Source organism: Myotis myotis, unplaced genomic scaffold, assembly GCF_014108235.1.
Source record: "Myotis myotis isolate mMyoMyo1 unplaced genomic scaffold, mMyoMyo1.p scaffold_m19_p_2, whole genome shotgun sequence".
NCBI classification, from domain to species: domain Eukaryota; kingdom Metazoa; phylum Chordata; class Mammalia; order Chiroptera; family Vespertilionidae; genus Myotis; species Myotis myotis.
Genome location: NW_023416324.1, coordinates 46,636,697 through 46,657,472, shown reverse-complemented (window position 1 = coordinate 46,657,472; position 20,776 = coordinate 46,636,697). Strand labels below are relative to the sequence as shown.

General features: G+C 43.1%; 1 protein-coding gene across 1 annotated transcript in view; it reads right to left on the bottom strand.

The window, feature by feature from the left end:
- PDE4B (phosphodiesterase 4B) overlaps positions 1 to 20,776 on the bottom strand; it is a 430,076-nt gene that overhangs the window by 106,572 nt on the left and 302,728 nt on the right. The window contains exons 3-6 of the mRNA XM_036352564.1: positions 17,713 to 17,907; positions 9,763 to 9,799; positions 9,568 to 9,638; positions 81 to 130 (exon numbers count right to left, since the gene is read on the bottom strand). Of these exons, the coding sequence (XP_036208457.1) occupies positions 81 to 130; positions 9,568 to 9,638; positions 9,763 to 9,799; positions 17,713 to 17,907 (353 nt within the window). The remainder of the gene's footprint in view (positions 1 to 80; positions 131 to 9,567; positions 9,639 to 9,762; positions 9,800 to 17,712; positions 17,908 to 20,776) is intronic.

The window sequence follows — 20,776 nt, the reverse complement described above, 5'->3', positions numbered from 1 at the left end:
CTATTATTTCCCAAAAAGGTTTTGCATGAGAGGCACGCTCATTATTGTGAAACACGGAGAGAGGCCATGGCACGGCTTACCTTGCAGGTTGACTCTGGAGACAGGAGGCTGGCTAGCAGCTGGGGACCTCCTGTGGAGACAGAGAGAAAAGAAGACCTGAGTCTTTGTCTGAATATCCTCTCCCTGCCTCCGCAGGATCTCTGGGGAGTTTTCCAGGTCACAATGAGCTATCAAGTGACATAATGCTTTCTACGGAAGGCAGGCTCCTGTAACATGCGTAAATGACTGCAATTCTCTCACATCCAGATGGCCTGGAATTTCCCTCTGCACAGCCTCCTGGGCGGCCAACAGTCCAGGAAGGAAGTCCTTTACCCCAGGTCCCTCGCCAGCTCCTCTGTTTTCAGTTTCCCTGTTTCAGGAGGCCTGTAGGAGAGGATATCCTTGCTCAGGAATGGTTCCAAATGTAAGAGTGAATCCCAGCTCCTTCGGGCCGTGCCTTAGAAAGTTATAGCCAGAGGAGCCTTAGAGACCAATCAGTGCAGGCTTCCAGTTGTGCACCCCAGGTCACACAGCTACCAGGAGTGGTAATTCAGGTGGCTTAATTTATGGAGCGGCCTTTTCATGGAGAGACTGGGCATTATTCTACAGCATAACAAACCCGCTAATGTCAAGAGCCAAATGAAACAAGCAAACCAACTCATGGCCCACAAGCACTGGGCCTGCTTCTCCTTTTCGTTCTTGTGTTTCTGTTTCTTCTTTATATCCCTATGACCCCCCGATTTTGCTGCTTTCACCATCCTTCTCATGTTTTGCAGAACTGCCAGACTCTCCCAATGCATTGCTAGAGAACCTCCCAGAAATAGTACAGAGCAATGGCTTTTAAAATGTAGAGTACCTCCGTAACCAGTTTGGCTCAGTGGATAGAGCATCGGCCTGCGGACTGAAAGGCCCTGGGTTCGATTCTGGTCAAGGGCATGTACCTTGGTTGCGGGCACATCTCCATTGGGAAGTGTGCAGGAGGCAGCTGATCGATGTTTCTCTCTCATTGATGTTTCTAACTCTCTATCTCTCTCCCTTCCTCTCTGTAAAAAATCAATAAAATATATTTTTAAAGAAATGTAGAGTGCCTCGGATCCCCTGGAGGTTTGAGACATTGCTGGGTCTACGTCCAGGTTTCTGATTCAGTTGGCTGGGGGTGGGCTTGAGTGTTTGCATTTCCGACTAGTGCCCAGGTGCTAATGCTGCTGGTCTTGAATCACATTTTCAGAACCACTGGTACAGAGGACTCTGTCCCACTAAAGAGCAACAGGATATTAGCAAGGAGCCGGAGAGTGGGACTCTAGGCCAGTGGGTCTCTAAACATGGATGACGTCTGACTCACTTGGACAGCTGTAAAAATTATGAATCCCTTCCCTGTCCCTGGAGAGTCTACTTCAGTATGTCTGGGATGGCCATCTGTAATTTTTTACTTCTCTGTAAATTCTGATGTACAGGCAGGTGTTGGATTAAGGCCAACTTCTAAATGATAGTGAACGGATTGCAAAGGTATTGCGAAGGGAAGGTCTCCCTATAGGTGTGAACACATAGTTATTTTCCTAGTTTGTTATTAACTGCTCCAAATTCAGTTTTGGTCCCTTAGGGGTAATCTGGTTTCTAGGTAACTATACCTTATAGCTGCAGGGTCTGACGGACAGGGTTCACATCTATCACATTGATTAGCGAGGTGATCCTAGGAAAGGTGCTTTTGATCCCTCAGTGGCATGATTGGGATTCAAAGCTAAGTCTTTCAGAATCCAAAATGCACGCACTCTCCATGGCTGCTAACACCTACACCAAAACTGAGGGCTGCTTTTCAGGAAAATTAAGAGATTAAATGTCAAACTCCTTAACCTGGCGTTCAAAGCTCTTTGCTCTTTGTTCTCAACATGCTTTTCCCAGTTTATCTCCCAGGATTCCTCCCTGCCTGACATTTCATTTCAAACCACGCCATCTTGTACTTCACCTTAGTAGCTCTAAGATTGTAATTAAAATAGGCACTGTCCAATTAGTGTCCAACATAGAACGCCTTAATTTAATGTAAACTTTATGCAGGCAGGGAATAACATGTTCACTACTGGATCTCTAAAACCCAGAGTGGTCTTTCATATGCCAAGCACTCAGTAAATACTTGTTGAATGAATGAATGAATGAATGGACTAACTCAGACATCCCCAAGGCCAAATGTCATCACTTCTTTGACCTTGGCCATGTGTTGTCCATCTTCCTGACACTGATCAACCATTCCTCTGAGAAGAAAGCTCTCCTGGCACAAGCTCACACTTCTAAATACCATCTAGCCTTCTCTGATGTATAGTAAGAAATATAAATTTGGTGGTCTTCCTCCTGTTGCCCCCTGGAATTTCCTAAATGAGAAGCTTGACAAAGGTGTCAGTTATGTTAATGAGACAACTTTTGGAAAATCCCTGAGACTGGATGTCAGAGGAACCAATCTTGTGATTTGAGAGTTGGAACTTTCAGCCCTGGACTCCAGGGGAAGGGAAAGGGCTTGGAGATTGTGTTCAGTCACCAATGGCCAAGGATTTACTCAATCATGCCTTCATATTGAAGCTTTCATAAAACCCCAAAGGCACTGGGTTGGTGAACATGTGGAGACTGTCAGGCTCAGAGAGCATGGGAACTCTGTGCTCCTTCCCACATGCCTTGTCCTACGCAGGTTTTCCCATCTGGCTATATCCTTTTCTAATAAATCAGTAATCTAGTAAGTAAAGATTTTTTTTGTGTGAGCCATTTTAACAAATTAACCAAACCCAAAGAGGGAGTGATTGGAACCTCGGATTTATAGCCACCAGGTCAGAAGCACAGGTAACTACCTGGATTTGTGATTGGCATCTGAAATGTGGGGTAGAGACAGTTTGGAGGACTGAGCCCTTAACTTGTAGTATCTGACACTATCTCCAGGTAAATAGTGTCAGAACTGAGTTGAATAATGGGATGCCCAGCTGGTTTCATGGAGAATTGCTCTGATGTATGGGGAGAAAAACCCATACAACAAAAACTGGTGTCAGAATCATACTTCCAAAGATCAAATGCCAGGATTAGGAACGCTGTCTTCTTATTCATAGTTCTGTTTTTTCTCCACTGTGCTATTCAGGGCTTTCATCCTCTTAGCTAAAAACGATCTTCCCTCTAATCTGCCATGGTGCTTTATTTGTACCTTTAGGGTTATTTCCTCGTATTACAACTCATATGAGCACATATTATTCCCACCACTAACAATCAATGGCCCACTGATGGTAGGATCCACAGGAATGTTTTACCAGTTTTACCTGCTTTCTTTTTCCTGTAGATTCTTGGTTCTACATACCACTGGCTGTTTCTCATATACAGCCTGCACTCATGTTGCCGGGCCCTTGCATATGTTTAGATCAGCTGAACACTTTCCCCTCCTCGTTAAGTGGCCAACTCCTCATATTCCGGGCCTTCCCTCAGGCATCACCTCCTTGGAGAAGCCTTCCCTCCTGAGTTCAGTCTCTGTGCTACTTGTAGTTCCCCATGCTCGCCCCATCAGAGCACTGCTCATGCTAGATCCTAATTCCCATTTTCCTGGCTGTCTCCTCCGCTCACCTGTCAGACAGTTAAGCAAAGATTGAATCTTGTTCATCTCTATAACCTTGGAATCAGCAAAATATTAGGCATGATGTAGGTATTCATTATATATTCATTAGATTAATATATGTTTATAATAATTTTATTTTACCTATCTTCCTGAATTCCAAAGAAGGCTTTTGTAAAAGGGACGAACTAAAAGACCTTAAGTGTTGGAAATTTCTGCTTTCTTAATAGCATGGCTACTCATAGCATCGAATTCTCCCAATGAATTCTTGAAAATTACAGGAATTACATTAATTGCTTTGCCCTGGGAGTTAATTTAAAAACTATAGCTCTCACTCAGAGTTGTTAATTCTGATGAGCATCGGTGTGTCCCAGCGGTTCTCAACCTGTGGGTCGTGACCCCTTTGGGGGTTGAACGACCCTTTCACAGGGGTCGCCTAAATACATCCTGCATATCAGATATTTACATTACAATTCATAACAGTAGAAAAATTACAATTATGAAGTAGCCACGAAAATAATGTTATGGTTGGGTGTCACCACAACATGAGGAACTGTATGAAAGGGCCGCGGCATTAGGAAGGTTGAGAACCACTGGAAGCTGTGAAAAGGCAAGTGCCGTGCTTCTTTGGTTTAACCCTGAGACTCAGTACAAAGAAGTGGCTCAATACATTTTAAATGAGTGAACGCGATACATTTTAGATGGCTTCTGGAAGCTGCATGATGGCTTAGAAGACACGAGAGTGCCAATTAGAAAACAGCAAGTACCAGAAGGAAATGGCATTGGCTGCTCAGTTTCCAATGATCCCTAACTTATGGAAGAACCTTAAGAAGCGATATGCCTGAGTTGCTGAAGGCAGTGATATTAACAGGGAGGATAATGTGGCCCCAGCAATGAATACTCTGCAGCCCCGAATAGTCCAGCGGAGAAAGAACTGAACTATGAATAAGAAGACAGGGTTCCTAATCCTGGCGCTGGCTCCTCCCAACTGCATAGCCAGAGGCTACCCACTGCACCTCTCAGTTTCTTCCCCACCTGGGGAGAGCCAGCAGCAGCTAACATTTACAGCCAATTTACAATGTGCCGGGTCCTGTGTGAGGGGTTTTACATACATTTCCTCACTTATGCTAAGGAAACCTGGCTAGGCTCTTTCCAACTCTGAATGTTCAAAATTTTATTCTTCTCAGCTAATTTCAATCCCATGCCAAAGTACATAAGGCAATGAAAGAAACTTCAGATATACACTGAAAAAAAATTAAGTGCTTATTAATTCTTTCTCAAAGATTGCATACATGCTGACTGAATTATGCCCTGGAAGAATGTTACTGCAGAGCTGTCCCACGATTTCCTGATAGCCACTGTAATATCTGGGAGGCTAGTGACACCGTTGAATCATGGGGACACCTCTTTGCTCCCAGCTCTACCCGCTGGCCCCCAGACTGCTGAATGGCAGGCACTCTCACCCACACATGTGATTTCTCCACAGCCTGTTTGAAGGCAGTAAATGCGTTAGAAATACCTATCTAAATTAACAACTCCAATTGAAGGCCATATTTTCAAAATTAACTCCTGGGACAAAGGAAATGTGGGTTTTAATATGAAGCCACGAAACACAGGCCCAATCAAGCATTCCTTAGTGGAACATTTCATGGTCATGGAAGTGCAAGGAAGTCACCTCAAGAGGAACACTGAGACTTTCACCCTTGGGGTGGTGAAGCTCAGACAGACACTGGAATGCTTTCAGGCAGAGCAAAAGCCAAAAGATAAAGGAAATCTTGACTTAGTAGAAGTAGAGTTCTATGTGGGGGTTCCTTTTCATATAATAAACCACACTCCAGATATCTCATGAAAACCACTCCAAAGACACATTATTGCTTAAATGTTACATTGAAGGCAAGAGGTAGCACTCTGGAACCCGAGTCAAATACCCCAGAGAGCAATTTCTGAGTTCCGTGAATCTTACGTGTTCAGTTGTTAGGATAAGTGTATCTGTGGGGCAAGGGGGTCGGGGAACGCTCAGGACAGTGGACCTATCCCTGGAGGATATTAGGTTTTCTTTATCTGTTTGAGAATATTGACTATCTAAGAATAGAACATAATGCATTATGGACCCTGCATTGAACTTCTGCTGGTTGATGTTGATTTCGAGGAGGTACTTGAAATCAATGAAACAATCAGCTCTGTACAAATATGGGTATGGATTCAGGAAAGATCATTCACAAAGATTGTACAGTTGGAAATCTATTTTATTTAGTGAGTGTGGTTTCGTTGGAACCCAAGATGATACAAAGGGCCATGATTTTGGGGGGTGGTCCTCAGTCAGAGAATGAGCCCTTGGTGGGCTCTGAATATGGCAATTTCAGTCTAAGGGTACTCAGTTCCTGAAGGTTTATGTGGCCCAAAACACCCAAGACTATAGAAAGATCTGATTCTCAAGAAAGTAGTTTCAGCTGACATAGTCTATTAATCAGCAATGTTTATGCTCATTGGTAGGCTATGAACAATACTAAGAACATCTAAGCTCCGTGCTAACAAACTAGTAACTAAAAATCAAACATCCCTCTGATACCGTACTCTGATCCCTCCCCCCGCCCACCCCACCCGCCCAGCCCTAACTCCTTGGAGCTATTTAATGTAGTGATCTTGAGCTATGATCTGCTAGGAAGCCTTTGGGAAGTGTATTTATTGATTCCTTCTTCCCCAATTCCAACCTTCATCATCTTGGTCCAGGGCTTCACTCCTCATATTTTAATTCCTGAAAATACTCTCATAGCTCATGTTTCTGACTTCAAGCTCTCTGACCTTCATTTATTTGTAAGTTCTTCTTAAATGACTCTCTGTTCCAAAGCCTTCAGAAATTTTTTCTCATAACCCAGAAGACTTAACAGGGGTAGTGAATGGAAAGACCACTGCAATGAGAGTCAGGATATCAGGTTTCAAGTATGACTCTGCTATTCACGAGAAGTGGTATGTTCTTGCACAAGTCATTTAATCTCCCTAAGCTTTGTTTCTTTATCCACAGAGTGGGGGCAACAATATCTGTCATGAATTTCATTTATGGTGATTGAAACTGAGATAGTGAATGTGAAATCCCATAGTGTTACTTTATTTCTGGAATTTGGGAGAGAAATGTAACTATCCTATATAATAAAAGCATAGTATGCAAATTGTCCCTTCAACTGGGAGTTGTCTGGGAGTTTGACTAGGGGGTGGGGCAAGCCAGGGGAAGGGAGGAAGTACCTAACCGGCAGCTGGCAGATGCACGGATTTCATGCACTGGGCCTCTAGTCAATTATAATAGCTCACATTTATTGAGCATCTACTATGTGATGTTATAAATGCTTTACAAGTGTCAACTCATTTAATCCTCAGAACAACACTATTTTACTGACTGGGAAAGTGAAATGTAGAGGTTCATTTGCCCAAGTCACATAATTTTCAAGCCATAGAATTGGGTTATAAAGCCAGTAAGTATGGCCCCAAAGGCTGTATTCTAAAAAGAAAAAAAGGTAGAAAAAGAAAAGGCATCACTTCTGAAAAAGTAATTTTGTAAATAATTGGTAGTCTTTCTCAGATAATTATTTAGTGAGAACTCATCTGTATGATAAATATTTATAAGGCACTCACTATGTGTCAGGCATTCTGCTAATTCTTGGAAATTCAAGAAAAAGTAATTGCAATTCTCAAGGGGCACATTGTCCAGTGGTGGACAGAGATCCATAAGTGGTATGATAGGGTTTGCAGAGTGTTCTGGGAACACTGAGGGGTGCTCAGCCTGGCTTGGTGGAGTCAGGGAGAGCACCCTGGTGAAGGTTATTCTAGAGACAAGCTATAAAAACCAAGCAGGACTTAGCTAGACAATCTCTGTCAGGAAGAGAGAGAGATTTTAGGAAGAGAGAACAGTAGGCCAGAATCAGGGTGGAGAACAGAACATGAAGAGAACAATCAGACCATAATTGTTAGAATGTTATCCCATGTGATCCCAACAGCCAGATCCCACCTGTTCTCACTGTTCACCATGGTATGACTTCCTACTACAATGAAAGCCCTGAAGGGGCAGAGAACTTGCATGTTTTGGTGTCACTATTGTGTCACCAATGACTTGTACAAAGTGGGTGCTCAATAAATATTTCTTTTTAAAAAATATATATTTTTATTGATTTCAGAGAGGAAGGGAGAGGGAGAGAGAGATAGAAATATCAATGATGAGAGAGAATCATTGATCAGCTGCCTCCTGCACACCCCACACTGGGGATCAAGCCCACAATCCAGGCATGTGCTCCGACCAGGAATCAAACCATGACCTCCTGGCTCATAGGTCGATGCTCAACCACTGAGCCATGCCAGCTGGGAAATAAATATTTCTTTTTTTAAAAAAATATATTTTATTGATTTTTTTTTTTTTACAGAGAGGAAGGGAGAGGTATAGAGAGTTAGAAACATCGATGAGAGAGAAACATTGATCAGGCGCCTCCTGCACACTCCCTACTGGGGATGTGCCCACAACCAAGGTGCATGCCCTTGACTGGAATCGAACCTGGGACCCTTGAGTCCGCAGGCTGACGCTCTATCCACTGAGCCAAACCAGTTAGGGCGTGAATAAATAAATACTTGTTGGGTGAATTATTTAATAAATGACGAAACAGGGAGTACCATGGCAAAAGAGGCTGGCAAGTCTCTAGCTTTCATGCATTTTGCATCAAATATAAACCCAAAGAACTATCCATCAAACTAACTTGAGCTGGATCATGAGGTGCCTTGGGTGCCAAGTGTCCACAGTTAAACTTTATCTGAATGACAAGAGTGAGCCGTGGAAATGCCTCAAGCTGGAGACGGATGTGGTCAGATAGTACGTGAGAACAGTCACTCTGGTGGCAGTTTAGGGAATAGTTTAGAGGGGAGAACATTGTTGGGAAAGATTCCACTGGGTTATGCAGAGCTCCCACAGGAGGTTCTGTGACAAATTACAGAACAATGAAATAAAGAGTAAGCTTTCAAAGCAGGGTCTCCTCTCACCTTTCACAACTCCACTTTTCAGAAAAGGTGGATAAAAGCAAAATAGAGGGTTGATGAATAATTTCACAAAGACTAAAAGACACGGTGTTCTGTAGCCAGCACTGGCTGGAAAAATCAGGATGTTCAGGATTTGGCCCTAGTATGTCTATAACCTATGATGTGGTTGTTAGGAAGTCTGGTTTTCTCCTCCTGAAAAACAAAGAGGTTGAATAAATGGCTTCAAAGGTCTCCTTCAGCCCTCCTATCCCAGGTACATGATTCTGTGACCTTGTGAGCCCTATGATGACCTTAAAAAATACTGGATAGTGAACTTCATAGCATTTAGACAAACAGGTTGACATGATTTCAGAAGAGAAAGTTCCTGTAGGAATATCAAGTTCAAACCCTCAATTTTACAGATGAGGGGACCAAGGTTCAGCAATGCTAACTGAAATGACCACGTTTATGTAGTCAGTTGGGGGGAAAGAAGAAGATAATCAAATTGCATGAACTTGTTTACATATTATCAAAATATAGGCTACTTGGACTTGAACTTTTGGTATTTTTAATTTGAAGTTGAATCTCTGAATTCATTAATAACTATTCCAAAAGAATCTAAATAGAATATTTTGCCATTACTGCTAAGTATTCATACTTTCCAAAGTAGTAAATATAACAGTCAACAAAATTCTCATTTCATTCTTTCACTTGTTGAACTCTCATTTCATGCTTTCATTTGTTAAAGGTACAGAGACAAACAAGATCCAGATGAATTTCTAACATTTTACCAGTTCTAAAATTTTATGGTACTCCACCTTATTTTAAAATTTCATCCTGTATCTTAAATTAGCTTGGGTGGCAAATTTCCATGAAATAGTTTTTTGTTCGTTTTTAAGTGCTATTCAGTGGTTTTGCCTCTACGAAAGGGATTCCTAATTCCACAAAAAGTCCATGCTTACTTGTTGGATGTTCCATGAAGGTTTGTCAGTAGAGTGAAGTTGTTTCTCACACTTCTCAAGCTGGCGAGGACCTAGAAGAAAAAGGTTTCGAATGTTCAGAAACAAAAGGAGATAAATGGGAGCATTCAGAAGCCACACTTAGAAACTACACCCAGAGATGAAGGGAGAGAGAGCGAGGGCCAGCATGATACATACCTGGGCAAAAGGCGTTACAATCAAGTCATCACCGTGTCTGGTGGAAAAAGAGAAAAGCAACATTTAAACATGCATTCGAATGATAACTGTGGCACATACGCTGTCATATGAAACTTTATCAGCGTTAGCAACACAAATGATATACTGAAGTCCTTCTACCTAGATATAAGGCAGGACTGCTTTCAGCATACGTGGGGAATCTCAGAAACTTGAAGAAAAAACCCATCACCCCCAGTTCATGGCTCCTAGATTTACAGTGACTACACATAAAAGCATTTGCAAGTAAGCATATATCCTCAGGGTATAGTCCCATTAAATAGCAGACCTAGAGGACTGTAATTCAAAGCGACTGTGGGTTGCCAGAGCCAGGAAATTCAAAGGGAGGACTGCTCACAGGCACATACAGAGTTGGAAAAAATGGCATAACAGTCTGGATAAAGGTTAACTTTGGATTTCCTGGCTTTTGTTGATTTGAACCGCAGCCTTAATGCCATTTAAACACAGATTTCTGTCTGCAAATCCCATTACTTTTTGTTTTTCATATAACTTTTTTTTTCTTCTTAAAGTACCCAGGGAAAAGCTTTTAATGCAAGTGCACTGACTGAACCTACTATTACCATATCGTTGTTGTTCATTTTGTCCCAAAGATCTGATTAAGCTGTACCTAGTATTATGTGAATCTGTACTTGGGAACGGACAAAAGTGTGTTTTCAGAAATGTATTCTCTCTCTGCCATGTGCTTTGATGATAAGTCGACTTAAGCCCACCTGCAGCAAACGCTCCATTAAAGTCATTAGAAGACAGTCTGCCTGAGCTGCAGACACAGGACCAGGCCAATTTGCTATCACAGCATGAATCATAGCAGCCACACACCAGTCGGTTGACAATGAGCTTCCTTCACTGTCTGTCCTCATGATCACCATACAAATATGGCACCTTCTTAGTTAATGATGAACACAACCAGCAATTACTAAGCACCTGCCCATTAACTGGCCTTGTGTGAGGCCTGGGGGTGCACAGTTGAACACTTCTGTGCATGAGCGCCTCTTCTCTAACACAGGCTTTACTTTGGGCTCTTATTTGATATAATATTTCCCCCGCTTAGCTTTGTCTTATCTAGAAGTCCCCCTTCAATGTAATCGAGTAAGCCTGCTGCACATTAACTTTGTACTGTGACTATAAAAGTAATACTGACAAGCATATGCATGCTTCACACAGTTACCACCGGTGAGGCCCTGTGCTGAGCACCATATGTGCAGTATCTCTTTTCCAATGCTTGTGATAAGACTGAAGGCAGGCAGTCTTAATGCACCGATTTTACAGATGATATCGAGGTTCAGAGAAGTTAAGCAACTGCTTAACTAGCACATAAGGAATAAGTGAAATTACTTAAGACTATTAGATCCCAAAAGTCTGTGCTTTTCATCATTATGTTTCCTATTTTACTGTGATTCTGCATAGCTGACAGATTGAATTATGCAGGATCCGTGACCACAAATTAAAACATAGGAGAGGAGACAGGAAAATATTCAAAACACAAAAACATTGCAATAGATAGTATAAATACAGAATATGGATACTCAATGGGGTGTGAAGGAGAGGTGATAACTACAGTTAGGGGAAGTAGGAAAGGCTTGATTGAATGGATGGAGTAAGATGAACTCTTACAGGCAAACTTTAAATGGAGTGGATGGTAGATGCTGTCCATGAGAGAAAATGCCAGAACAAAGGTGTTGAAATGGAAAGTACTGAACATACTCAGCAAGATGCTCTGAGGCTGTCTGGGTGGAGCTGAGCACATTGTAGAGGATCAGACTAGAAGTTCCCCCATGCCCATATTAGGGACAGAATCGACAATGGTTGTGGAGTTGGTGCTCAACTCAGAAGCAAGAAATGTGCCAGTGAAGGTTTTTGTGAGACAGGCAAAGAGAAAAGTGCTCTAGAAAGTAAAATGCTATTGACAACAAGAGATACATGGAAGAGAAGACAGAGCCAGGAAAATAGGGGGATACTGCAGTCATTCAGATGAGAGGAAGTAGGTGAGGCAGAGGAAGAAATAGAAAAAGACAATGGGAAGAAACCCTACTAGTAAACATCTTGCCAAGGATAGGGGTCATAAAGAGGTGTTCTTTTCAGTTTCAAAAATGGGTACCTGGGAAAATAGTGAAGTCATAAATAGAAATGGAAAAGTGAGGAGGAACTGGTGGAGGAGTTGTGTCACTTTCCCACATGCTGGGTTTTAAGAGATTTGTGGCAGACATCAAGCAGGAAGACTGAACTATGGGAATTGGAGTATAGATTTAGGAGTGACCTACAACCACAGGGATTGTGAAAGCAATGGCAGGGAGGGCTTCCTGAGGTTGGGGACATGTTTAGAGAGAGCCAATGGAAGACCCTTGGGGTTCACGGAAGGAGCCAAGGAAATGAGCAGTTGTGACCAATGCAAGGTGCTGCCCTGCATCTAGGACTGCCCCTTCTCAAGCTATTTTCCTGAGATGAACTTCAGATGGGTGAACTATCTTGCTGTGTGTTCAGATTTTTGCTGTGAAGTTTACATTGTTCTGAAGACACTGGGTTGAGTTGGTGATAAGGTAATGGAGTTAAGTAGATCATCTATGGCTCCTGGATTTCTGGAGTCGACAAAAGCTAACTAATATAAGCAAATCGCATATGTAGTATCTAAAGCTGATGGATGTAGTGTTGCATAATGAGGAGTTACTATACAAACTAATGGTTAAAGGGTGGTAAACAAACATTAAGAGGGCCCCATGTCAACATGGCTATTACGGAACTTATGAAGATTAGGAGAGCAGAACATTGAGAAGCAGAAGATGGACATGCAGATCCCCAGCACTGGCTCCCTTAAAGGGATATGAGCTGCAAAAGCTAACGCTGTAGGTCAATAGCTGCTAGAGAAATGATCAGCTAATTCATAGGTAATTTATAGCAAGGACAGGAAAAAACAAAGCAAAACAAAAAAACTCATATTTGAGTACAGATGGATGATTTATGAAGCTTCTCTAAAACTTTAAATCAGAATTTGATATGTTAATCATTAAGAATAAAATGACATGGAAATAACAAACTACTTGATTGGTTATGGAAAAGCGATGTATTTAGTTTCCCAAACCACTAGAGAGGGCAGTGACTCCCAAGGAGGCCAGATATTCAGAACCATGGCACTAGCACCATCTAGTGACAACATCATCACATTACAATTTGATAGAGTAATTGGTGATGAGAACACTGGGTCTTAGAATTGAGTGTAGGTCTCAATTAAATAGTTTTCTGGAAAGCAAAAATGCTTATGCTACTGGATCATATTAATTTCTCTGTTTCATACCCACACATAGAATTTCACTTGTATTTTTTCTTGCAACACTTATTTTAGTCTGACTTATAGAGACACATATACTACTAGAGGCCTGATGCATGAAATTCGTTCAAGAGTAGGCCTTCCTTCCCCCGGCTGCTGGCACCGGCTTCCCTCTGGCACCCGGGTCCCGGGCTTCCCTCGCAGCTCCAACTTTGTCCAGAAGGTCATCTGGAAGGACGTCTGGAAGGATGTCTGGTCTAATTAGCTTATTATGCTTTTATTATTATAGATTATATGGAGCCAGCCAGCATTGGTTTGTTTCTCAATGGCTCTCGTGTTAATTAGGAAACATCAGGCAATCTCTCTATGCCTCAGTTTCTTCTGCTGTAAAGTGGGATGCAACTCTTAGTGCTTTGCACATAAAAGCTCTTCAGTTATTTACAGTTATTCTTGTTAGTATCTGGTGTCATTACTATTATAATTAAACAATTGTAGGTCTGTCTTCCCAGCTGGTGAGAACTTCTTTAGGATAGTCATGTCTGCCCCCATCACACTCAAGGGAACTATTTATGTTGTACTTTACAGTTTACAAAGCATCTTTGTATACATCATTTCATGCGATAAGAGAATGTTCTTGGCCCTAGGGAATAGTGCAACCACCTATCTTGTTGGTCAAGACTGGAACCTCACAGTCAACCATAATCCCTGCTGATCCTAACTTGCAAATATTCATTAACTGCCCGCTGGATCTGCTCTAAGCTAGATCACCATCCTCTGTTTTGTGGATTACCAAAGTCTCCCATTTGGCTCTTGGATACTAGCCTTTAAGCTTGCCAACCCTCCCAACCAGTCTTCATACTGTAATCAGAGCTATCTCTCAAAGACATTCCTCTGATTATGAATATTCTTGCTTCAAAACTTTTAGTAGCTCCCACACAGCATAAAGGCCAGCTCCTTAGCCTGGGCCCCTCATGATGAGGTTCCTGCTTACTTCTCTAGCCTCATCTTTCACCATTTTCTCTTCCGCTCACATTCTTGGCCTCGGTTACACTGAGCTGTGGTTTCCCACAATGCTCCTGACAACTAGAGAGTTAGTTAGCACACTGCCCTTCCTCATGCACCCACTTCTTCTTTGCTGTCTCCCAGCTTAGCTATAACTCCTCAGCTGGGCTACCTACCCTGCCGGGCTGGACCTCTCAAAGTCCTGTGCATACCTTTCTAGGATTGCCCTTACCTGAGAGTATTAAAACTGCCTATTGACTTACTAATCTTTTCACCTCCCTGGAAGATACAGATGTTCAATTTGTTAGCAAAGTGCCTAAATTCAAGTAAGTTTTTTTTTTTAAAGAAACTATGAAAATGATCCTCATAACATCTGGAAAAGTAGTCAGAGGTTAATACCATTATTTTTTATTTTTCATCCTCCTTTAGTGTCTGTTATGTACTGGATATCCCATGGTTTAATTGCCTAGACTCTCTGAGTTTTAAGCGTTGGTCCCCCATTTATTGGGCAGGCTACTTAATCTTTCTGTGCTCCAATGTCCTCATCTTTAAGATAAGAAAATTATAGTGCCAACCATATTGGGGTTATGGAGATTAAATGAGTTAAAATCTATAAAGTACTTTAAATAGTACATAGCACATAGGCAATGCTTGATAAATGTGTGCTTTTGTTTACAGATAATTTAGTGTCTTAAAGCCATGTGGGATAGTAGTAAGTCTAACTCAAGTCTTAGACACCACATTGTTCTAGTATTTTTGGGTAGTCAATCAATCAGCAGGTGGGCTGTTATTTCTGCTTTTTCTCTTGGTTGTTGGGTCTCAGTTCCCTTGACTATCTGTTCTAGAGACAACTTAATGCGCACATAAATGGTGGCTTTAAAAAGCTGAGAAGAGATACTGGAAAGTTTAAAGCAGGGAGCAACAGGGCCAGTCCTATACAGGGATGGGGAACATATTTTCTGGCAAGAGCCATTTGGATATTGATAACATCATTCGCGGGCCATACAAAATTATCAGCTGAAAAATTAGTCTGCTCTATTAAGCCAAACATCTAATTAACTCACCCCCAGTGCCTTGGCAGGGCCAGGCCAAATGATTCCTAGAGCATTATATGGCCCTCGGGCCAGACACTCCCCACCCCTGCTCTATTTCAATTCACCCTGAAGAGTAATAATTGAATGCAATATCTTCAAAAGCATTCCTTCAGTTTAACTCAAGATACTTGTGGGATATTGGGTTTTCCAACATGGTCCTGGTAAAATAAAATGCCAGATAAATATGGAGATTGTTCAAGCTTCACTTCTTGTTTTGTTGAGAAATATAAATTCCTAAATTGACAAATATGTAAAAATTTTAATGTAATGTTGAAATATTTGCAACACCAAATGCTGTGCTATTTTTATCGATGCAAAGATTCTAATGCATCTTATTTTTAGTGTCTGTAATAGGAGGGGATTATGTTGCCAACTTTTTTCTTGAGAAGGGCTGCTGTTTATTATGAAAGTGTGCCTTCTTACTTTTTATTTTAACAATTGAGAATGATACTAGATAACATATACGATCTCTATTTGTCTCAATTTAAAGTTGGCAATGCTATATTAGTTCTAAAGTTTGGGAAACATTTTGCTGCTTGGTAAAACTGAAAAGAGGGTAAACCATTAGTATTAGGGATTCCGAATACAGAGGCATTCAGAATTAGATTTTGTTTCTGAAGCTATAGACTGAGTTGGACTGAGATCATTAAGGTCTCTTCAGCTTCAAAATGTCTATAACCTTTTGATTCTAAGTAAGAAATCATCAGAGTTTAATCTGAAGTTTGATTAGAACCTTCTGAGGAGCCTCAGAAATGAAACTGAGACCCATCCTGCTATTTGGCATGAGTTTGGGGAACCGTTATCAGCCTCCCAAAGACAGTCTTTCATCTGTGAGACGCCATGTGAATGAGCTCTAATTACTTCCAGCTCACTAAATGTCCTGAGCTCCCCACACAGGAAGACTAGAAAAGTGTTACTCTTAGCGGAAGAGCGAATTCCAGGTATATCCACTGTCAAACCTCCTCTCCCTTTGGTCAGAAACTTCCTTGGTTCTACATGATGATCTGCAGCAAAATGGTTACCTCTCTTCCAGCCTCAGGCACCTCAAATGTGCATCCATCTGTTTTCTACCTGGTAGTAGAGTCTACCTTGTAGTTTGAAGAACATAGGTGGCTAGAGTCCAACAGTTATAATATGGTCATTGGACATAGCATGGCATATCGTCCTGGGAGTGGGGTAGGTTTCTCAGTCTCTCAGAGCCTCAGTTTCGTCATCTATACAGTGGAGACAATAATGGCACCAGGATTGTCGTGAAGATAAAAGAGGTAACATATGTCAATGCACCTGGCCCTTGGTACGCACGCATTAAATGTTTGATCCCACTAATAGTAGGGTTATGTGGGTGTTCCTCTCATCCTCCTTACTTAACCGCCCTGAGAGCATGTAACCTTTTTGAGAATATCTGTTGTTGGTTTTTAACTCATCTGTGATTTTTCCACTTTTTGTTAATTTAAAAAAAATGTATCTTGATTGTGGAAAGTATTACAGATGTCCCCCCTTCCACCCATTGACCCTTTCCAGCCCTCACCTCCCCCCCTCCCCCCAGTATATGGTATACTGCCTGTCACATAGGGGAGATTCAGTAAATATTTGCCAAGTGAATGAATAAGTGAATTTGGGCCTACCCAATTATTATTTTAGGGCAGGGGTGTTTCTATTAAAATTGGTTAGCAGAAATGCCCTGCGGAGTATTTTCTTACTGGTAGCTTTAAAATGCCCCCTGCCCCTTTCACAAGAGGGTGACCCTTTTTAGCTTCCTTTCCAATAGAGGAAGAGAGCCCAGTGGAATTTTCCAGGCTGGCGCCTGAAGGGAGCTACGAATATTTTTATAACATATGATGTTAAAAACAACTGTACGTGTGCCCAGAAACCTTTTAAGGCATGCATTTCAGCATCCAATTTTATTTGGTTTCGAAAATTGAATAAACAAGTAACACAATTCCGCCGTTGTTCTTTAAATGAAAATTAGAGATCTACAATTAATAGCAGCGAAACAGAACATGAGCTGTGCTTAATAAGACGGTGGAGTGTGTGTGTCGTGTCTCACCAAGGAGCCGGGCAACAAGTGGGCATTGTGTGTATGTTCCAGAGAAAGGACACAGACATGTGGCTGGAAGGCAGACGATTAAATGTCACCCAGCAAAGGCCACTGAGAGAGGACGCATGTCACCAACCACCATTCTTCTTCTCTACTGTAGCCTCATGTCGCACACGCTGTGGAAAATTTAAGTGCGATCTGTAAGAAGTGTTAAGGTTCTCATCTTCTCATAAACGCTTTAGCAGTTCAGAGAATGAGGCCAAAAAAATATCAGTAACAGATGTGAACTGAACACTGGGCCGGAGGCGTGTGACACCCTTGGAGACCCTAGCTCTAGAGCATTAAAGTCCTCACGGTGGTCATCACCATCACCTCTGCGCACACTCATTTTCCTCCTGGCTCCTCCCTGCGGGCCAAGGGGGAAGTGTTGCTGCTGCTGCTGAGACAGGGTTAAGATGAGGTCAGAGTGAGCCCGGGAGCCAGACGGAGCTGGTACTCACTGCTCGCTGGGAAGCGAAGAGTTTCTCGACATCGCCTTTGGTGACAGGTCATAGTCGCTGTCCGATCTGTAGAGAAAGGACTCTCTGCGCTGGCTGTGCCCGGGAAAGGTGGCGTGAAGTACCAACCCAGAGGAAGAGCTGGCCTGGGGGTCCAGCGGGCTGCGCCCTGGGGAAGGGCCATTTTCCACATCAAAGCTGAAAAAGAGAGCAGAAAACGCTGGTCACGTGGCAGCGCGCAGGAGGGCGTCGGACACACAGACAATGCACGCTGATGTGTGCCAGGCTCTTGACGTAAAACTTCACACTGTATGGAAAGTTTTAATCCTCCGAACCGCTTTGAGTTGTAGTCCTTACTATTCTCACTTTGCATAAAGGAAACACTCCCACAGAAGTTTAGTCATTAGCAAAGAACAGAGCCAGGACTGGAATCCCGGAGCAGAGCACAACTTTGACAATTCAAAATGAGAGCCGACCACAAAATAACTCGGTGATGATAAGCGGCCCCGAGGCAGCGCTAACAGCGCTCTAGGTGTCAGACACTGAACCATCGCTTGAATGAGTCTTCCCAGTGGGGAGACTTCTTCCTGCCAGAAATAGCTCTCACAGTGTCATTAAAGAGGCAACACCCATATTTCTGAATGTTTCCGGACAAAGTGCTATCCTGAAATCACCCACCTGACTAGCTAGGAGGTCCAATCTGAGATTTAATATTCACATGCAAGGTTAACCACAGAGGAGGACTTAATCTGATAATGTCAAACTACCCTCGAGGGCTGCAGAGTTTTATCTCTGAAGGAGGGTACAGCCACTCGCTCCAGCAGAGGCATGCCATTAAGATTTCTGGTCAGTCTCCCTCACTGGGGGTAGGTACCCTCAAGCCCAAAATTATTTGAACAAGCTCTGGTCAGTCAGCACACAGGAGCAGTAGAGATTTTCTCTGATGTGCCCATCCTGGTATTGCCTGAGGCGCCGTGTGTCCTTCCCATGCTCTCCATCATCTCCTCTACACTTTCCTTGTGTGCACAGCCTCCCTGAGCCTCAAAGTGACGGTAACCCTCTTGCCCAGCATTTCTCTAAACCACTCACTGCTCCCCAGCTAACGCTCTGCAGGCAGGTGTTGGAGAAGGTACGGGGCTGGGATGTTCTCTTTGCCAAGTCAGACCACAACAGTGGGCTGCCTCTGTACTCATCCAGCTGCCATCACTTAGTTCTACGTGCATGGTTCTTTTCTCTCACTAGTTCTTACAACCTGGTCTTTTGGCGAGGATTTTGCTTATATTTCTTTAGTTTACAAATTGCTTCCTGATTCATTCATTATTCCACTTGCCCCCTCATCACAACCCTGTAAATGTAGATCCCACTGTACATTTGAGGGACATGAGGCTTAGAGAAATTTTAAATACGTTGCTCAATGTCACAGAATGAGAATTGGAACACCCTAGTCTTCCAACTCATTTCTCCACTCTGGTCGCAGAGTTCCCGAAAGCCCTGCTGGGTGACAGGGTGCAATTTCCCTCCAGTCTCTGGATTCAAACAGAATTTGTGTTTGGTATGTGGAGAGTCAGTCAGATTATGAGCAACCTTGGCTGTTATCTTGAATGAGACAGGGAAGGTAGCAAATTACCATGAAGCTGTAGGTTTCCTTGAAACAAGAAACCTTTTAATTGAAAGGAGAAATGACAGAAGGCAGGGCTATCCTGCTTCCCCGGAGACCATTCTGAGAAGAGGCTTCCGCCAACCCACAAACTCCAGACGTCTGATAAGAAGCAGTTAGCAGCGACTCCCCTTAAAAGGTCAAGCAAAGGCCACAACAATCTAATACTCATTTGGGCCTTACAGGTTTTCACAGCAGGCTACATGGCTGGGATGGGCTGCCCTTCACAGACTGTGAGCGAGCAGGCAGGTGGCCAGTTGTTCACATGTACCAGCCTGCTTGCCCGCCTGCCCGGAGGTGAGGCTATGTTGTAAGCCCAGTGAAAATATAATGAAAGCTGACTTTCGAACTTTCCTTGGGCAAGATCTGTACTAGTTGTTGAGCAAAATGAAGAGCTCCTTTGTGAATAAGGGTTCCTTCGGGCCACCCAGATCCTGTAGAACCAGAGGTCCTGATGCTGGCTCTGAACTCTTCTTGAGGACAAAGAGGGTAGGTTCTGCCAAGGTGAGGATGGGACTCCATAAAACTTAAGACTGGGCATGAGCTGTGAAACTTCATGAGCGTTGATGTTGTTATTCATTTGGTATGTATCTGATCTGTACAGCCTTTACGGATATTAAAACATCGAAATGTTTTTGTACCAGCTGGCAGCCAGCCACTGTCCCAGGCCCTCCAGGTGACCGTGCAGGTGATCTCCTAATGAAAGGGCTGGTGTCTGGAGCAGCACGGGCCAGGCCTCTACCTTCATCACTATCACTACCTTCAGCCTGTGCCCATTGGACTGGTCAGTGCCCATGAGGTACCAGTAATGAAATATGAATATCACTGCTGTGTATACATGTGCTAAAATCTTAGAAGAGGCGCCCAGTGGGTATGCCTACCACACTCTCAGAACTTTTTCCATTGAGGGTTTCCACCCGGGCTCACTCTGCTCTCTTTTGTGCCAGAGGTATTCCTGGTGGGCAGAAAATAAGTCCGCAAGGCATTCTGCCCCCAGTGTCAGGTTCAGGAAAGTTTGGTCTTGCCAGGTAAGCAAGGACTAGATCCAAATACCAAAACTCTCTCCATGCTGGCCACGCCCCCCTGCTCCATTTTTCCCCCTTTCTTCTTTACCCTGCCTGAACTCGGAGAAGAGCTTGCTGGAATTCAGAAGAAGCCAGGGAAGAATTCTCTGGTCCAAAGAAGCCGTCTCAGTGAGACAAATGGCCTTTCATATTCCCTGGGGCACTGTTTCAAAGCAACCAACACAGATGTACAACTTAGGAACAAACATGAATCACCAACCAGACACCAGCCCCAGTCACAGCAAAATTAGCGAGCAGACATCACAATGCGTCCCACAGATCCAGGGTGGGAGGAGGGGTGTGGGCAAGGGGAGACTGAGGACACACTGAAGCAAAGTGAATATGC